Source organism: Thalassophryne amazonica, chromosome 5 (assembly GCF_902500255.1).
Source record: "Thalassophryne amazonica chromosome 5, fThaAma1.1, whole genome shotgun sequence".
Lineage (NCBI taxonomy): Eukaryota > Metazoa > Chordata > Actinopteri > Batrachoidiformes > Batrachoididae > Thalassophryne > Thalassophryne amazonica.
The window spans coordinates 6,308,531-6,329,593 of NC_047107.1; the positions used below are offsets into that span (position 1 = coordinate 6,308,531).

At 41.2% G+C, this 21,063-nt stretch overlaps 1 protein-coding gene across 1 annotated transcript in view; it reads right to left on the reverse strand.

Annotated features, from left to right (window-relative positions):
* The window catches only part of mlec (malectin), a 41,077-nt gene extending 21,324 nt beyond the window's left edge, over positions 1-19,753 (reverse strand). Inside the window, exons 1-2 of the mRNA XM_034169689.1 lie at positions 19,566-19,753; positions 19,043-19,262 (exon numbers count right to left, since the gene is read on the reverse strand). Of these exons, the coding sequence (XP_034025580.1) occupies positions 19,043-19,229 (187 nt within the window). The 5' untranslated portion in view covers positions 19,230-19,262; positions 19,566-19,753. The remainder of the gene's footprint in view (positions 1-19,042; positions 19,263-19,565) is intronic.
* Positions 19,754-21,063: the final 1,310 nt, after the last annotated feature.

Below are 21,063 nucleotides of genomic sequence, written 5' to 3' on the forward strand. Positions count from 1 at the left end.
ATTTGTTGTTATCTATCGTCCTCCTGGTCGTTACTGTGAGTTTCTCTGTGAATTTTCAGACCTTTTGTCTGACTTAGTGCTTAGCTCAGGTAAGATAATTATAGTGGGCAATTTTAACATCCACACAGATGCTGAGAATGACAGCCGCAACACTGCATTTAATCTATTGTTAGACTCGATTGGCTTTGCTCAAAATGTAAATGAGTCCACCCACCACTTTAATCATACCTTAGATCTTGTTCTGACTTATGGTATGGAAATTGAAGACTTAATAGTATTCCCTGAAAACCCCCTTCTGTCTGATCATTTCTTAATAACATTTACATTTACTCTGATGGACTACCCAGTAGTGGGGAATAAGTTTCATTACAGTAGAAGTCTTTCAGAAAGCGCTGTAACTAGGTTTAAGGATATGATTCCTTCTTTATGTTCTCTAATGCCATATACCAACACAGGGCAGAGTAGCTACCTAAACTCTGAGAGTGAGATAGATTATCTCGTCAATAGTTTTATATCCTCTTTGAGGACAACTTTGGATGCTGTAGCTCCTCTGAAAAAGAGAGCCTTAAATCAGAAGTGCCTGACTCTGTGGTATAACTCACAAACCCGCAGCTTAAAGCAGATAACCCATAAGTTGGAGAGGAAATGGCATCTCACTAATTTCGAAGATCTTCACTTAGCCTGGAAAAAGAGTCTGTTGCTCTATAAAAAAGCCCTCCGTAAAGCTAGGACATCTTACTACTCATCACTAATTGAAGAAAATAAGAACAACCCCAGGTTTCTTTTCAGCACTGTAGCCAGGCTGACAAAGAGTCAGAGCTCTATTGAGCCGAGTATTCCTTTAACTTCAACTAGTAATGACTTCATGACTTTCTTTGCTAATAAAATTTTAACTATTAGAGAAAAAATTACTCATAACCATCCCAAAGACATATCGTTCTCTTTGGCTGCTTTCAGTGATGCCGGTATTTGCTGTGGTTTGAATCATATTTATCTAATAGATTACAATTTGTTCATGTACATGGGGAATCTTTTTCACAGACAAAGGTTAATTATGGAGTTCCACAAGGTTCTGTGCTAGGACCAATTTTATGCACTTTATACATGCTTCCCTTAGGCAGTATTATTAGACAGCATTGCTTAAATCTTCATTGTTACGCAGATGATACTCAGCTTTATCTATCCATGAAGCCAGAGGACACACACCAATTAGCTAAACTGCAGGATTGTCTTACAGACATAAAGACATGGATGACCTCTAATTTCCTGCTTTTAAACTCAGATAAAACTGAAGTTATTGTACTTGGCCCCACAAATCTTAGAAACATGGTGTCTAACCAGATCCTTACTGTGGATGGCATTACCCTGACCTCTAGTAATACTGTGAGAAATCTTGGAGTCATTTTTGATCAGGATATGTCATTCAAAGCGCATATTAAACAAATATGTAGGACTGCTTTTTTGCATTTACGCAATATCTCTAAAATCAGAAAGGTCTTGTCTCAGAGTGATGCTGAAAAACTAATTCATGCATTTATTTCCTCTAGGCTGGACTATTGTAATTCATTATTATCAGGTTGTCCTAAAAGTTCCCTAAAAAGCCTTCAGTTAATTCAAAATGCTGCAGCTAGAGTGCTGACGGGGACTAGAAGGAGAGAGCATATCTCACCCATATTGGCCTCTCTTCATTGGCTTCCTGTTAATTCTAGAATAGAATTTAAAATTCTTCTTCTTACTTATAAGGTTTTGAATAATCAGGTCCCATCTTATCTTAGGGACCTCGTAGTACCATATCACCCCAATAGAGCGCTTCGCTCTCAGACTGCAGGCTTACTTGTAGTTCCTAGGGTTTGTAAGAGTAGAATGGGAGGCAGAGCCTTCAGCTTTCAGGCTCCTCTCCTGTGGAACCAGCTCCCAATTCAGATCAGGGAGACAGACACCCTCTCTACTTTTAAGATTAGGCTTAAAACTTTCCTTTTTGCTAAAGCTTATAGTTAGGGCTGGATCAGGTGACCCTGAACCATCCCTTAGTTATGCTGCTATAGACGTAGACTGCTGGGGGGTTCCCATGATGCACTGTTTCTTTCTCTTTTTGCTCTGTATGCACCACTCTGCATTTAATCATTAGTGATCGATCTCTGCTCCCCTCCACAGCATGTCTTTTTCCTGGTTCTCTCCCTCAGCCCCAACCAGTCCCAGCAGAAGACTGCCCCTCCCTGAGCCTGGTTCTGCTGGAGGTTTCTTCCTGTTAAAAGGGAGTTTTTCCTTCCCACTGTAGCCAAGTGCTTGCTCACAGGGGGTCGTCTTGACCGTTGGGGTTTTACATCATTATTGTATGGCCTTGCCTTACAATATAAAGCGCCTTGGGGCAACTGTTTGTTGTGATTTGGCGCTATATAAAAAAAAATTGATTGATTGATTGATATGTCATTCAACGCGCATATTAAACAAATATGTAGGACTGCTTTTTTGCATTTGCACAATATCTCTAAAATTAGAAAGGTCTTGTCTCAGAGTGATGCTGAAAAACTAATTCATTCATTTATTTCCTCTAGGCTGGACTATTATAATTCATTATTATCAGGTTGTCCTAAAAGTTCCCTGAAAAGCCTTCAGTTAATTCAAAATGGTGCAGCTAGAGTACTAACAGGGACTAGAAGGAGAGAGCATATCTCACCCATATTGGCCTCTCTTCATTGGCTTCCTGTTAATTCTAGAATAGAATTTAAAATTCTTCATCTTACTTATAAGGTTTTGAATAATCAGGTCCCATCTTATCTTAGGGACCTCATAGTACCATATCACCCCAATAGAGCGCTTCGCTCTCAGACTGCAGGCTTACTTGTAGTTCCTAGGGTTTTTAAGAGTAGAATGGGAGGCAGAGCCTTCAGCTTTCAGGCTCCTCTCCTCTGGAAGCAGCTCTCAATTTGGATCAGGGAGACAGACACCCTCTCTACTTTTAAGATTAGGCTTAAAACTTTCCTTTTTGCTAAAGCTTATAGTTAGGGCTGGATCAGGTGACCCTGAACCATCCCTTAGTTATGCTGCTATAGACTTAGACTGCTGGGGGGTTCCCATGATGCACTGAGTGTTTCTTTCTCTTTTTGCTCTGTATGCACCACTCTGCATTTAATCATTAGTGATTGATCTCTGCTCCCCTCCACAGCATGTCTTTTTCCTGGTTCTCTCCCTCAGCCCCAACCAGTCCCAGCAGAAGACTGCCCCTCCCTGAGCCTGGTTCTGCTGGAGGTTTCTTCCTGTTAAAAGGGAGTTTTTCCTTGCCACTGTCGCCAGAAATGGTACATAAATCTGGAACTTCTTCCACAGTCTGTGTTCAGCTACTGCAAAAACACGACAGAGGCGTGCAAGAGAAGACTGGATAATACAACCCCAATTCCAATGAAGTTGGGACGTTGTGTGAAATCTAAATAAAAACAGAATACAATGGTTTGCAATTCCTCTTCAACCTATATTCAATTGAGTACACCACAAAGACAAGATATTTAATGTTCAAACTGACAGACTTTTTTGTTTTTGTGCAAATATCTGCTCATTTTGACATGGATGCCTGCAACATGTTTCAAAAAAGCTGGGAAGGGGCAAGAAATGACTGGGAAAGCTGATGAATGCTCAAAGAACACCTGTTTGGAACATTCCACAGGTGAACAGGTTAACTGGAAACAGGTGAGTGTCATGATTGGGTATAAAAGCAGCATCCCCAAAAGGCTCAGCCGTTAACAAGCAAAGATTTGGTGAGGATCACCACTTTGTGAACAACTGCGTGAAAAAACAGTTTAATAACAATGTTTCTCAATGTTCAATTTCAAGGAATTTAGGGATTCCATCATCTACAGTCTATAATATAATCAGAAGATTCAGAGAATCTGGAGAACTTTCTACACGTAAGCAGTAAGGCCGAAAACCAACATTGAATGCCCGTGACCTTCCTCAGGCGGCACTGCATTAAAAACCGACCGTGTACTTGCAATTGTAGATGTAGGGACGAACTGTCTTAACTGACAATTTTATCAGTTTTCCGTCACTCCTGAATTATCTCAAATTCCTCTGGTGGGAAGGTGGTGATTTGGAGAAGGAACCACAGGAGTATAGAATGGCTGTTCATCTCTTCGGAGCTGCTTCGTCTCCAGGATGCGCCAATTTTGGCTTGAGACACCTGCCATAGCAACACAAGGCTGACTATCCATTAGCATCAACATTTGTGGAGAAAAACTTCTATGTAGACGATGGGCTAATCAGCGTTCCATCAATCGCAGATGCCAAAAAAAAACTGATCACTGAGTCCCAAGAGTTGTGTAAAAGAGGAGGCTTACGCCTTCATAAATTCAACTCAAATGAGGAAAGAACCCTCACCTCCTAAAACCCTCAGGAAGAGCAGCAAACACAGAATGTAAGTTTTGACTCAATCCCATCTCAGCGAGCCCTCGGCATTCAATGGTCTGTAAAAAAATGACACTTTCAGCTTTGGCATCAGCTTGAAGAATCAGCAACCACCAACTCGTCGCAGTTGCTTGTCTGTCATTGCCTCTCTTTATGATCTGCTGGGATTCATCGCCCCATTCAGCCTCAGTGGAAAACTTATCCTTCAAGAACTGTGCCACCGAGGTATTAGATGGGATGGTCCACTGCCAGAGGATATAAAGCCACGGTGGGAGGAATGGATGAATGGCCCCCACCAGCTGAAAGAGGCCTCAATCCCAAGATGTTACCATCCACATGACTTCCATAACATCAGAGTAGAGTTACATCATTTTTCAGATGCCAGCTGCGTGGGGCATGGTGTTTGCTCTTACCTCAGGTACCATAATGACAACAATGAGGTTCACTGCAGTCTTGTCTTAGCAAAAGCAAGGGTTGCACCCTCAAAGGTCACAAGTATCCGGAAACTGGAACTCATGACAGTGGTGGTGTCTACAATGATTAGCATTATGCTAAAAGGTGAACTTGACATGAAGGTTGATCAAGAGGTTTTCTGGACAGATTCACGAGATGTGCTAGGGTACATCAACAATGTAGCCCGTAGATTCCACATATTTGTAGCAAATTGCGTTCAGCTGATCAGAGATAACAGCAACCCCAGTCAGTGGCATTATGTGGATACCTCAGAAAACCCAGCCGATAATGCATCCCGAGGTCTTTGTGCTTCAGACATTCACTCAACCAACAGGCTGAGAGGACCAAAATTCACTGGGAATGTGAATTATATCTAACACCCACTGCTCCAACAGAATTACTTGGTGATCCTGAAGTCAAGACAATTCAGGTGCTTGCAACCGAAGTCAGTAATGGCAGTAATGACAACCTTAGTCGTCTTAGTCGGTTTTCTTCTTGGACAAGGCTTCTCAAGGTTGTGGAAAGAATCAAAAGAGACTGAAGTCTAGACAAAAACACAGCAATCATGTGACTGTCGAGGAGCATGAGAAGGCTGCTGATGCAGTGATAAAAATCGTACAGCAGCAGGCCTTCTCCCATGAGATTAAGGCCCTTCAAGGTAAAAATAACCTTCCAAGCGCAAGTGCTACTTTCAGTCTTGGCCCCATCCTGTCTCAAGGACTTGTCTGTATTGGTGGGAGATTAAAAAAGGCTTCTCTCTGTCGCAAAGTCAAGCACCCAGTCATCCTACCAAACAACAGCCACATTACTAAGCTGAGTGTGTCCCACTATCATGCTAAAACATTGCATCAAGGTCGAAGCCAGACACAAATGGAGCTTAGGAGCAATGGATTCTGGGTCACTGGCGAGAGTAAGCTGGTTGCTAAGTTAATACACACCTGTGTGTTTTGCCGCAAACTTCAGCGGCCAACAGAGAACCAGCAAATGGCTGAACTCCCTAAAGAACGTATCGAAGCCTCAGCGCACTTCACGTACAGTGGCATGGACTGTTTTGGTCCATTTGTTGTAAAGAATGCCCGCAAAGAGTGTAAAAGATATGGCTTGATTTTTACATGTTTGTACTCTAGAGCTATCCCCATACTGAAATGCTTAAAGATCAGTTGACAGACTGATTCATCAGCACACTGAGATGTTTTATTAGCATCAGAGGAGCTGTTCGATAACTGTACTGTGACCAAGGCTCCAATTTTGTTGGCGCCAGAAATGAGTTCAAGGAAACTCTCAATGTGACACCAAGTTACTGGAAGTCTTCCTTACTGAGAAGCAGTGTGAATTTGTCTTCAACGCCCCCTCTGCCAGTCATGCAGGTGTGTTTGGGAAAGACAAATCAGAACAGTCAGAAATGTGTTGAACGCCACCTCTGCACAGTGCCCAGGTCAACTGGATGATGCTTCTCTCAGAACATTGCTGTATGAAGCCACGGCGATTGTCAACAGCCACCCTTTAACAAACAGTGGAGCCTATAACACCGAATCACCTCAATATGATGAAGTCTAAAGTTGCTCTTCCTCCCCCAGGAGTGCTTGTGAAGGAGGATCTGTATGCGACAAAGAGATGGGGGAGAGTACAGTATCTCATAGAACAGTTCTGGGGTCGGTGGAGAAAAGAGTATCTGATGAACATATCCACAAGACAGAAATGGCACCTACTGCAGCGCAACCTCAAGGTGAACAATACTGTCATTATCAAAGACGACAACCTTCCAAGAAGTCACTCGCAACTAGGATGAGTAGTTGTGGTTGTCCAGGATAGTGACAACTTAGTTCATCGAGTCAAGGTAAGATAATTGATAATTGGTAAGGTAATTGATAAGAACAAACTGATAACCACTATGCGCACACTGTTTTATTATGTATCAATCAATCAATTTTATTTATATAGCACCAAATCACAACAAACAGTTGCCCCAAGGCACCTTATATTGTAAGGCAAGGCCATACAATAATTACGGAAAAGTCCCAAAGGTCAAAACGACCCCCTGTGAGCAAGCACTTGGCAACAGTGGGAAGGAAAAACTCCCTTTTAACAGGAAGAAACCTCCAGCAGAACCCAGACTCACACCTGTGATAGCTCAGCAGGCAGTTTCTCATTTATTAGTTGCAAGAAATCCTGTGCAATTCATTTATGTCTTGCATGTTTGTTCATTCATCACAGGATTTGGTGGGAGTGTAAATGGCAGATACATTCTGTACTTTATTAATGTTCTCATATGCTACTGTTTATTCATTTAATTTTGTATCAGAGGATGTGGTTTTGTCACGTTATGTTTGGCTGTGCATTATTTTGAAGCGCATGTGATTTGCTTTAGTGTTGGCTGTGCTTTTAATTTGAAGAGCACTTTCTTCTTTTCTTCTCCTTCTGGCACGTTTTTGAGATGCAAACGTTTGCTCTTTCTCCACATAAATTCTGCTCGTACATCGTCAGAGGTAAATTAATAAGTTATTTATCCTGTTTGTTTCTCCAAATTTTGTAACGTTTGTGGTGATTCATGCCATTGTCATGCTTCTTACTGCCAGAGTGAGACAGTGCATGGTGAAACACATGTCGAGCTAAAGAGTGTGCTAGCAATGATGGCTGTTTTCCAATGCTTTAAGATAGTGGCCATTGGATGGCGAAATGAGGTACGGAAAAGGTTGACTGTCCATCTTGATTATTCACCTCTAACTAGGGTCGGGTATCGAGAACCGGTTCTTTTCGGGTATCGTTAAGAAATGATTCGATCCACCGACATCAATAGCCTTTTTGCTTAATGATTCCCTTATGTGTCCTTCAGCGCAGCCGTTGTTTTTGGGGGTGTTTGTCGGGAAAATGATCATGTCTCTAGGTTGATTACAGACCCTGCAGGGTCTGTAATCGACCGTTTCTGCAGCGCGGCTCTTCTTTGAAGCTTGAAGCAATGAAGCATTGATCCGACCCGCTGCTTCGTTGATTCTTGGTTTTATTTCGCTTTATCATAATTTTTCCCCACTAAAACCCCAAAGAGCATATGTCTGTGAGTAATATTTACCTTTTTATGTTAAGCCGACCTGTTATGGTCTTCTGAAACAGTTGATAGATGGATTTTATAACTTAGAAACGGGACCAATGCTAAAGCGTTAGCATGTTTATGGCATTTTCAATGTTAAAGTTAGCATTAAGCTGTTTGCATCTCAACACATTTGTGTGCATTTGTAATGGCTCAGCTTTTGTTGTTGTAAAAGAGTTAAATGTATTACAAACTGCAATATTTTTTCAATTTATTTTTGTTTATATATTATTAATAATAATAGCAACAACAGCTATAATAGTAATAACTAATAATGCTACAATTTTAGAGAAAGAGACAAAAAGAACCTTATGAAACAACAACAGAAAAGATAAAACCAACTAACAATGAACATAAATAAATATAGAAATAAATGTTTCCTGTGAATGCCCAGTGACTCTTACACCTCCACGTCATCCCTGTTTTATTTAAGTTTAATGACAATTTGTCTCAGTCAAACCATATTTTCAATTTGTTCATTTCTTCAGTGATTTCCTCCAGAACTATCTGTCAAGGTAGAAAACTGCTGCATCCTAGTAAGAGCAGAATACTACTGGAATGAATTTGAATAAGGAAAGTTAGGTTTTTTTCTCACCTAAATGGATGCTGCACTCACTGCAGTTTATTGTCTGGAATAGTCCCAGATTGCATTCCAGAGCTTCTAGAATTCAAACTTTTTCGTGCAGGTGGTGTTGGGGGGTAATTTTGGGTTTCAGCTTTTTTGTTTTTCACCATTTTCATCTCTGAATATGTCAATCGTGAGTCACTTCTGTGCAGATTAAAGTCACTAACTGGGACTGCTGTTTAGTTGCGAGAAAGAAACGAGAATCGTCCTCCGTTCTGTTCACACAGCTCCAAATGCTGTGCGGCTCTCTGCCGAGTCAAGTTAGAATGATAGAGTTCAGTCGGAATTAATAACTTCAAAGCGAAATGCTGTTTAAATCAAATGACACCTCTTTCCAAATGTTGGAATACAAACAAACTGCAATCGATCAAAACTTTTTTTTCCTCCCAAAATGAGACGTCCTGTGCTGACGTGCAGCAGCCGGCTGGGCTCTGCTCAGAGGTACGGAAAGACATTCATGCCAAAATGTCTGAAAGGAAATGCTTTTGACAAAAACTACAGATTTTACTTATTTTTATTTATGTCCAGAGATCAAGGATCCAGTGACCAATTTAAAATGTTGTTGACATAGAAAAACTGTAAAGCCTACTTTTAGTACATCGATAAGGTATCGATAAGGAATTGGATCGATAAGCAAAATTGATAATGGCATCGATAGATAAAATCTTATCAATACCCATCCCTACCTCTAACTGTGTAACAGAATGGGGTTAATCTATTAATCTCATTGGTCATTTGTTTATAAGTGAAGCGGTACATGACAGATTTAAAATTTTATTTAATTCAAAGGAAGCATGTGATGTGTTATGTTTAATCCTTATTATTGTTTAAGAGCATATTTCATTAACGTATGACTCATATTTGGAACATTTGTATGTGTAACTATAGCAATGTTTGTTTTTTTGCATTTTTCTGTTTTCTGTAGTTTTCACGGTGCATGTGAACAAGAAGGAATAAATCGGCACCCGTATGAAACTCTACATCTGATTTATTTCATCCAAGAGGCAGCTACAGTGTTGGCTTGAAGAATCTCACTCAGTGAAGATTTAGTGCTGCTATAACGTACTGATGCAGCAGGTGGCAGTAATGCAACAATAAGGATGCAGGCTGCTGTGATACGCCACAGAAGAAGAGAGGGGTATGTTTGATTTACTGCACAGGGACATGTTTTGAGAGGAGTGGGTTTTGTGTCAAAAATAATATATCTTAAGTTAGTGGTTTTATATGACGATATAAATGGAACATGGAAACAAAGACGGAAATCCGTATACAAACATTGGTTTTGCACTCATGGGCTTGCTATTTCTTGGCATCAATGTTATGTTTTAACAGAAGAATCGATCACTGAGGGGCAGGCCGTATGCTGGAATAACACTTTTAAAAAATGTGCATTTCTGCAAGGGGGTGCACAACCAAAACAAGGGGGTGCGCCATGTGCCCCTATTTTTGGGTTTGGAAATCCCATGCCCATGACGGTCTCAGGATGGGCAGCTCTGGTTGGCTGGATACACATGTGCATAACATATTCCTGACTTACAGTTTAAAATGTGAATGACAATGACTTTCTTTACTGTGTCAATTCTCACATATGTTCTTACTCCAACAGCAGTCCGGCCACACTGGTGAACGGGGGTGTAGTCCGTACTACACCCCTGCTCTGTGCTGTAGCTCTGCTCTACAGGACCCGTGATCATTTCACCACCTGCTTCCTCCACAAACAAGATGAGGCGGCGCTCCTCCAGGCTGACTAAACATTTTGTTGTTCAGTGGCTGTAACCCAAAAGTCATTTCTGCTGAAAGTGTACTTTGAGTAATATCAGTCACCCTCAGAATCTGGGAGCTGTAAGGTGCTGATGTTAGCGATATCTCATGACCTAATTTTTCCATTCACCCCTCTTAAGCAACTGCTTCAAATAATGATCAAGGTTTGTTTTTGTTTTTTTTACCCAAACCTGAGTTATTTAATAGTGACTATATTAACATTAACTATTCAATACCCGCTTAAGCATGAACCTATACAATTGCAACAGTTGCACTGACAATTTCTCCAATCACAGCCACAGAAGGCTGTAACTCCAGAGTTGTCTGGCTGTCTTCCCTCACACCATCTCCTTCTTGCACAGTCACTCAGTTCATGAGAAATGGCTCCTCCACCATTTATTCATGACCTATTTATTCACTTAAAATGCATGTATATTATGTATCCATCCCCCGACCCATCGAAAGGAAACTGTGAAAGTGGTGAAAACAAATGATTTGTTTTTTTTTAAAAAAAAGCTCTTTAGATTTAGTTTGGCCAATTACTTATGGGCTCTGAAAACTGTAATTTCTAAATGAAGGTGACACTTCTGTTAAACTCCAGCTGAGCGCTGACACAACAAGAACAACTTCAATAGTTTATTTCATCTGGGTGATGAACAGAAGCAACACTACAAAAACTATCACTGCCCCCACCCAAAAAAAAAAAAAAAAAAATCAAAATGCTGTTTACAGACTATGTGACACATTCAGGTTTTCCCCACAATGCACCCAAACATATTTGTCTCATGGACATGTGTCCTGATTTTCTCCATGTAATGTGGAGTTGAGTCGGGAAGAGCATCTGGCGTAAAATCAACATGCAAACCTGCCTCGGACCTGCTGTGGTGACCCCAAGTGAAAAACAAGGGAGCAGCTGAGGGAACTTACTTGTGTCTTAACCATGTGGCAGTGTTCTGGAAGTAAAACAAATTTAAAAAAATAAAAATAAATTTAACTGCACCACGAAGACAACCCAAGTTCACAACAGAGGGCTCTGAAGTGTCAAACCCCCCCACCCCACACACACACACACACATTAAAACGAGCAGAACTGTTCATTTTGGAACTCACTCACACTTCGTGCCACACACACTCGACTGGCACAGCCAACCGCAGAAAGAAGGAAGAAACTTTAGTTGCTGTGTTTTACAGATTAACTGTCAGGGTTCTCACCAGGATTTTTGAACAGAGTAACAGGATGGAAGAATCACCTTAAAAAGCTGGGGCTTCATGGGCCACCCAGGCGGCACCCAGGTGGGGGGCCCAGGAGCAGCAATGCCCCCCCCCTTAGGCTTTTGCATTATGGGCTTATAAAGGGCCTTTGTTGTCTGTGTAAATATACCAAATTAATTAGACCATGATATTTTTAACTTTTACATACCATGATTCCAAAATATTGGGAAATCAGGTACTAAATCATGAGCTCACAACATTCATTGAAAAGAAAACAGTTACATGTACATTTCCGTCATACATCTGACCATGGAAGAAAAGAAATGGAATGCCAACTTCTGATCTCGGGGGCTGAGGTTTTGCTGTGCATGTGCGAGAGAAGTTTGGGTTCTTCACTTCTGGTGTTGCAGTCCAAGGGGACCCCCATAAAATTGGTCCGCCCTGCTTCCACTGTGCATGCGTCATTTCGGAGCTCAGCAGCTTGTCTGAGACCGAGTCTCTTCACCCAAAGCGATCAAATGGATTAATATGATTATTAACCATCAGATGACAAAGTAAAACCTCTTAAATCATTCTAAAGTCAGTTTTAAGCAGAAACGAGGCAATACTCTGTGACGCTTTGAAATAATCAACGTGCAGTGAACACAACGCCTAGCAGCCCGGAACGGAGGACGATTCTCGATTCTTGACTACAACAAGACCAGAGTCCCAGTTAGTGACTTTAATCCACACAAAAGTGACTCGTGATATTTTAATGGCTTTCAGAGGGGTTAAGAAGCGGACTTACCGCTTCTGAAGAGCAGCGAATCAAAGAGCCACGAGCCATTGAATTGAAGCATTGCTTCGATTCACGTTTCAAACTGGAGTCGCGCTGCAGAAACAGTTGATTACAGTCGCTGTAATGAAAATCGTAACTGTCCAAAATAGGCGTAACGGTCCAAAATGATAGTGTAACGGGCCGTAATGCACATTTGCGCTAGCTAGAACCCTGCATATAAACACACACACAATTATATATATATATATATATATATATATATATATATATATATATTTGTGTACACATATACATATATTTCTGACCTGCAGCTCAGCACAAGATCACAGCAAAAGCCGTCTCAAGGCGCCTTACATGAAACAATTTAACATAAAATTTAAATAATTAAAAATGAATATAAAAATTCTAATACATAATTAAAAACAGAAGTAAAAGAATAAAACAGATAAAAAATAAAAACTATTCATAAGAAAGAGAATAAAAATAGGTTTTCAGTCTCGACTTAAAATGTCCACGGACTCCGACTGCCTCACGGTCGCTGGATAATGATTCCCTTGTCGGTCCTTCAGTTCACATTATGCTGGAGTGGCCATTATTTTTTAAGGTGTTAAGCGGTAAAATGATAATTTCTCTACATTTATTGCAGACCCACTGCTTCTGCAGCAGGTCTGCTTGATGCTTGAAGCAATGAAGCAGCGCTGTGACCCACTGCTTCACTGGTTCTCTGCTTTTCAGAAGCAACAGACCTGCAAGTTCTTCATTAACCCCCTTAAAGCCATTTAAAGATGCCAATTGTGTCACCTTTGTGCATATTAAAATCACTAACTGTGACTCTCGTCTTGTTGCTGGCAAGAAATTAGAATCGTCCTGCGTTCTGTTTGCACAGCTCCAAAGGCTGCATGGCTCTCTGCCAAGTCAAGTCAGGATAGATTCTGGTCAGAATGAATAACTTCAAAGTCAATCACCATTTTAAATTAAATGACACCCCTTTCCAAATGTTGTAATACACACAACAATCTATAACAGACCAAACAGTTTTGTTTTTTCTCCCAAAATGAGACATCCTCCGTTATTTATGAAATACATTGATGTTGACATGCAGCGCAGCCAGCTGCAAGAGCTCAGCTCAGAGGCTATGGAGTTACATTTGTGTCATTTATATCTGAAAGGAAATGCTTTAGACAAAAACTACAGATTTTGTTTATTATATTTATATCCATAGATCAAGGATCCAGTGACAATGTACAGATTTTATTAATTTTTATTGATGTCCATAGATCAAGGATCCAGTGAGCAATTTATTTACTTTAAGACTCAATAAAATGTTGACATAGAAAACCTGTAAAGCCTACTTTTAGTACACAGAAAATTCACAAGTGGTATCGATAAGGGAATCAATAATGGTATCGATATCGATAAAATCTTATCGATACCCATCCCTACTTATGAACACCTTTGTGCTCGAAGAAGGTGTTTGTTATGGACAATCCATGACCAGCACAGAAGTTCAACAACAAAACACCACTCTGATTCAAATCGGGGGCATTCCTCCCAATCACCCCTCTCCAAGTTTCTCCATTGTTGCCCACATGAGCACTGAAGTCCCCCAGTAGAACTAAGGAGCCTCCAGCAGGAACCTTTTCCAGTATTCCACTCAGATTCTCCAAGAAGGCTGGATACTTGAACTGCTGTTTAGTGCATACGAGGTCTGTCAATATGGCGGAATGAAAAGGACTTTTTTTCCCATCAGAATTTTTTCAGAAGCTGTTAGAGACTGGCACCTGGAAACCATTCGAAAAATTAATCTGGCTTTCAGTGAAAATTTTACGGGCTTCACAGAGAATAAGGTCTGTTTCTACAGCTTTAAGGACCCCTTTAAGGACGCTCGGCGCGCCGCACTCCGAGCTGCGACGACGCGGCACAAGCCACCGGACCATTTCTAAACGGATGGCTCTGTGGATACGAGACCGTTGTGTGCTCTTTCTCTGGTTATCACAAGAGCTGGACATCAGCCATTTCCCGGCAGATTTCACTTTTAACAAGAGATTTTTTCATGGAAAGCCACGCGGAGGCTTCACGCGTAAAGGCCGATTCGCTTTGGAAGCGAGACAAAGGAACACCTCCGTTTCTGCGTGTCAGAGGACAAGTTGGGCCATGTCCAGCTCTCCACAATTTCTCTGATACTTACTGGACTGGTAAGCATTGAAAGCCGAGATAGACATGTCTAAACTTGTCCTCTGACACACCGAAATGGAGGTGTTCCTTTGTCTCGCTTCCAAAGTGAATCCGTCGTGACGCACGAAGCCTCCACGTGGCTTTCCATGACAAAATCTCTTGTTAAAAGTGAAATCTGCCGGGAAATGGCTGATGTCCAGCTCTTGTGATAACCAGAGAAAGAGCATATGACGGTCTCGTATCCACAGAGCCATCCGTTTAGAAATGGTCCGGTGGCTTGTGCCGCGTCATCGCAGCTCGGAGCGTGGCGCGCCGAACGTCCTTAAAGGGGTCCTTAAAGCTGTAGTAACAGACCTTACTCTCTGTGAAGCCCGTAAAATTTTCACAGAAAGCCAGATTAATTTTTCGAATGGTTTCCAGGTGCCAGTCTCTAACAGCTTCTGAAAAAAAAAGTCCTTTTCATTCCGCCATTTCCAGACAATGAAAATCCGACGAGGGGGCGGGACCACTCCTCCCCAGGGCGTGCTCACAGGCGAATGACGTCACCGACAGGCGTGGAAAAACTCACGCATGCGCACGAGGGTTCAAGCATGTCTGACGTAAAAACATATGAATGAAATCCATATAGTTTTTGAAAAAAATAAAAAGGACCGTTACTTTATTGACAGACCTCGTATGCACAAACAACAGGCAGATTTGTCTCTGCAACATGAAGTAGCATAGAGGCAGCCCTGTCATTCACTAGGGAAAACTCCAAAATAATGGGACTTGTGACATAGCCTTTTCAACTACTGGAAAACAAATTTTTATTCAGTATTTCACAATAGGCAGAAAGACACAACCAAATTATCATGCCATCTAGATTGGTGTGATATTTTCAGAACACATTTTTAGTCATGTCCAGAAAGCTACAAACATAAGCATTATGTGAATATTTGGTCTAGATGTACACAGCAAGGAGGACCTGGAGTTTTTAATCCAACCAAGTCTTTCTGTTTCTGTGGTTAACAAAAGTGACAGTACATTAGTTTTACTATTTCAAAATGATCATAAATCCCTGCCTTAGTTCTTCTGGTATAACAGTGAACATTAGTGATTTATATGAATCATTAACATGGGTGGCTTTAAGAAACAAGAGTCATCAGGAAATAACATATCCACCCCCTATAAAGGTATGTAAATGAAATGAATAAATGAAGCTTGATCTGTAGCATGCAGGCTTTAGTGTCATTTTATCTATATCACTAAATTGGTAGGATACAGAGACCAACAGGATTTTCACTCAACATTTGAAATCACATATTTTCATTTTGGACTGATCTACAATTTACTTTATATATTAGACTACTTTAGTGACCCCCCCAAAATTTGGTAAACCCATTTCTAGCACCAAAACTGTTCATCCACACGAAGAGGTGTATTTTAAATGAAGATCTGAAGAATTTTCCAAAAAAAAAAAAAAAAAAAAAAAAAAAAAATGCATTTTGGATTTTTAGTTTTAGAGCCAAATTAATTTTCTGAAAAGTGTACATGTGTGACATGTTCAGAAAGCTGAGACTGTGTTGCAACACAACCTATTCTGCATTACATCACTAAAACAAAGTACCTTAAAAGTGAAATTACTGAAACTCTGGTAAAATTGAGAAAATACCCTTGGATTCCAGAGGGTTGAAGAACCACAAAATTGTTTTATAGTATTTTTCCATAACATCTGAACATTACCTTACAGCAATGTACATACATGATAACAATGACTATCAGTAAAGTAATCTGTCATGTTCAGCACAATGGCAACGTGCGGAGTGACGTGTCTGCTAAACCTGTTCCTGATGACCTGGTGCCTCAGGGCAGCAAACTGTTAGTGTGTGATTACAGCAGCTCATTTGGCAAATGGCTGAATTTATAACTGGAGTTCTTCATGCAGTATAATTATTATTTAATTAGTATTATTTCCACATGCAGGAATTGTGCTGTGGTTCATTGAAACCTCATGGGTTTTTAAAAAATTCCATGGTCAGATTTAGGCGACAACAGAGTGTCACCACAGTTAAATCGCTGGCTGTTACTGAGGATATTCTTCTATATTATTGAGGATGCATGGCCAGACTCTGCACAGACCATAGCTTTCCATTAACAATGTAATGTCAACATCCATCCATCCATCCATTTTCTTCCGCTTTATCCGGAGTCGGGTCACGGGGGCAGCAGCTCAAGCAAAGCCGCCCAGACCTCCCGATCCACACACACCTCCCCCAGCTCCTCCGGGGGAACCCCAAGGCGTTCCCAAGCCAGCCGAGAGATGTAGTCCCTCCAGCGTTTCCTGGGTCTTCCCCGGGGCCTCCTCCCAATGGGACGTGCCCGGAACACCTCTCCAGCGAGGCGTCCAGGGGGCATCCGGAAAAGATGCCCTAGCCACCTCAACTGACTCCTTTTGATGTGGAGGAGCAGTAGCTATTTGTTTTAATTGTTATCCAAGTATTTTTTTTATGCAACATGGTGGTACAAGCTGTTAGCATGCCTGACTCCCAAGCAGAAGGTCCTTAGTCCAAGGCCACCCAATTCTTCATGCACATCTGATGTTGGGCCTAGATAGGGCATGCAATAAGCAGATGTTACTCTATCTGCTGTAGTAACCCTAAGCAAAGTTGGAATCACTTTGCATTAAATAAATAAAAAAAAAAAACAACAACAAACAAACAGTGCAAACATAGTCCATTCACCTGTGTTCACGTTCATACCATAATCTTTCTACACCAGAGGAGCCAAATCAGCTGAAGTGTTTTGAAATATATCGACAGTCTCAATATATTATTGTTTCAAAACACTAAGACTCCCTTTGGCCTTTGTTTCACTGCAGTTAAGGTTTCAGAACATTCTAAACAGTGTATTGAGTTTTTGAGTGAGAGTGTAGGTCACTGACCTACCTGCTCTGACCTTCACAGAGAAACAAACCCATCCAAGAGAAATCCACATCCGCTTCTGCTTCACACGACCAATCTTGTGTACTGAGATTACCATGTACTAGATTTGTATACATATTTGCTATATGCACATCCAGGGAAACAATATCATTAAGAGATAATATAACACAATGCTAAAATAAAATACCTTCGGCCATAATATGGCCGAAGGTATTTTATTATATTATGAGCCTTGTGATCTTTATAATTTGCAGTTGTTTCATTAATGATCAAGATCCTGTTGTCTTACATACAATCTGTACATGTTCAATAAAGCCCCTGTAGTAATCAGTCAGAACAGTACTGCAGGAGGTTTTGCGTGTGCATGAGCTTTTGACAAACGTGGAAGTCATGCAAATCAAGGAATATTTGTAGATCACCCTCTGTGCATTTACTGATATTAATGAGACAGCCCCAACCAGTCCCAGCAGAAGACTGCCCCTCCCTGAGCCTGGTTCTGCTGGAGGTTTCTTCCTGTTAAAAGAGAGTTTTTCCTTCCCACTGTAGCCAAGTGCTTGATAACAGGGGGTCGTTTTGACCGTTGGGGTTTTACATAATTATTGTATGGCCTTGCCTTACAATATAAAGTGCCTTGGGGCAACTGTTTGTTGTGATTTGGCGCTATATAAAAAAATTGATTGATTGATTGATCTCCATAAAAAGTTAGCTTTGAGTTTGCGGAAGTTAGCATGCACGCCAATGCCGCAAAACGTGTTATCAGGTAACAAAAAGAGCGTTTTCAGTTTTAGAAGTGGTTATTTCTCATTATCTTTTACATAATATATGACAAAGAGGATATATTTACAAACAAACGAAAGAGTTTTGCAACTAGCTACCAGCCTGTGACGACACCATGCTAATGCCCGTGACACTATGATAACGTCCGCAAAATAAATTCAGAGGTGTTATTAGGTTCCAAAAACGGCGTTTTCGGTTTTAGAAGTGTTTATTTCTCGCCACCTTTTACATAATATGTGAGACACATGCATATAAACACAAAGCAAAGTGGTTTTGAAGAGACCAGCCACTGATGTCACAGTGCAGCTCTACCCTGATTGGCTGTCATTCCCTGCCACTCAAAAACAAAGCAGAACAGATTAAACACAATGTGACATTTTAACCGACAAACAGACAGACAGACAGACACCAGGTCTTTGCAATACCCGATGGCCATATGTTAGCCTCGGGTAAAAATCAGAATTTATTCACATTAAACCTGATTTTGGTCTGCAGACAGAAATGGTAAACTCAGCACAGAATTTTCCGTTTTTCACGCATGTGCCGATAACAAATACATAAATCGGGGGTCACCAGAGTACATGACATTGGGAATAAGCACAGACATCAGTGGGCCTACATACGGCTTAACTGATCAAGCAACCATCAACCATGCATGGTTGGCAACCGATTCACCACAAACTTATCACTTCACTCTCATTATGTGCATTTTTTATAATTTGGTGAGGGAAAAGATAGCATTTCTTGATTTTAAGTTATTGTCAACATAACTCACCTAGATTGAGTCTTGCTGTTCAACGCTTAATGACGTCACACAGTATGACAGCATGTCCAAGCAGTGAACAAGATCAACTCACCTTTGCCGACTTTCCCTTCCAGGGGGTCTTTCTTGAAATGAATCCCGTGCACGTCGACATGGGCTTCACCTCCAGCATTTACAGCCCAGATGACCCGTTCAGCGAGGCTGGGGGCCCCGCCGTCCGCCGAGCACCGCTGCCCCAGCAGCCACAGCACCGCCGCCAGCAGCCCGGCCACCCGCTGCATCGCCCCGCACACAGTCCGCTCCGACAGCCCGGTCTGCGGCGACACACACACACACACACACACACACACACACACACACACATCAGGTTAGCTAGCAAGCTAACGCAACATATGTGTCATTTAGCCGGTATGCTAACCTCAACAGCACCGACACCGGCAATAAAATCACACTGTAGCGCCGAGTAAGTGCTGAGGCGCACGATTAATAAATCTTTACTCTCGTACGTGGCATTTAAACCGTAGTAATATATAACCGGCTGGTCAGTTGGGCTAACTCGCTAACCTACCTGTCTAACCAGAAATACTTGGTCTGTGAGTCCAGCAAGTGTCTCTTACCTTCCGTTTCCACGGATATCTTCACTTTATCTGTTCACCGTGTGTAATGTAATCCAGGCAGATAAATTAATACCTGTGAATTAGACTTTAACATAAGTTCAGAGTGCAGATAGTTTTGACTTTCGTTCGCCTGATGAACTAATGCACTTTCATTCAATGTGGAGGGGGCGGGACAGTGTGGCCTCAACTACACGTCACAGCCAATGATTGACACATACTACATCCAATCAACTACTACTTTTCAGGTTTCCGGTACCACAGCAACATTTGGGCTCTGTGTGTGTGTGGCGAAAGTGATTTTCCGTCCCCTGCAGGGGTGGAGTAAAAACAAAAAATCAGCTGATCTCGTGCAGTTTGCCTTTTGCAGATGGAATAAATTTATTATTTATGTCTGTAGACGAAGGCACAAAACCGGAAACGGCACAAAAGTCTGTCCGTAGGGAAAAAAGCATAGACATTATAAAGAGGAATGTATGGAGCTAAATACAGATGGCACTTTGGTTGCTGAGGCGCAAGAAATGCGGCTGCCATCTTGGAGCGGTCATCGTAGTGATTCCATCACAGGGCACAGTGGTTTGATTTTATATTCTTGTTTATTTTTAGTTTTTATCTTTCTATAATAAAGTTGCTTTGCTCTTTGTTATTTTCTCTGTGCTGTAAAGTGTCTTCTAGCACTGTGTAAAGCGCTATATAAGTGCCAGACTCATTTATAAACTGCAAAAGTACATATAGAAGGAAGACTGAAATTGGATAGAAAATTTCTTAAGTGACAGGGAACAGAGAGTTTGTATGAATGGTGTGAAGTCCTCTTGGATGAAGGTCATCAGTGGTGTCCCCCAGGGATTGGTCATAGGGCCGATATTGTTCTTGCTTTTTATTAATGATTTGCCATGTGCAGTAAAGTCAAATTGTAAAATTTTCGCCGATGACAAAGGTGTATCACCCCATCCTTTCTTTAGCTGATGGGGAAGACCTCCAGTCAGACATAGTCATAGTCATGGCTTGGTCTGAAGAATGGGTACTTGGGTTTAATGAAGGAAAATGTAAAGTTCTCCATATTGGTAAAAAAAAAATCCATGTTACAATTATTTTATGAATGAAAAACAATTAGAAGTGGTTTCAGAAGAAACAGACCTAGGAGTGTTGATTTCTAAGGACTTATCCTTTTCCTGCCACATTGCTCTTTCGGCAGCTAAGGCCAATAGAATTCTTGGGATGATAAAAAGGGCCTTTTTGTTTATTGACAAAGACTCCTTTCTTCTTTTATACAAAGCATTTGTTCGTCCTCACCTTGAATATTGTGTGCAGGCATGGTCACCATATTTGCAGAAAGACAAAAATATTTTAGAGAAAGTACAGAGAAGGGCTCTAAGTTGGTTCCAGAATTTAAAAATTTGTCTTATGCGGATAGGCTCTTGCAACTTGGTCTCACAAGTCTTGAAGACAGATGAACTCAAGGTGATTTGATTGAAATATACAAAATTTTGCATGGCTTTGA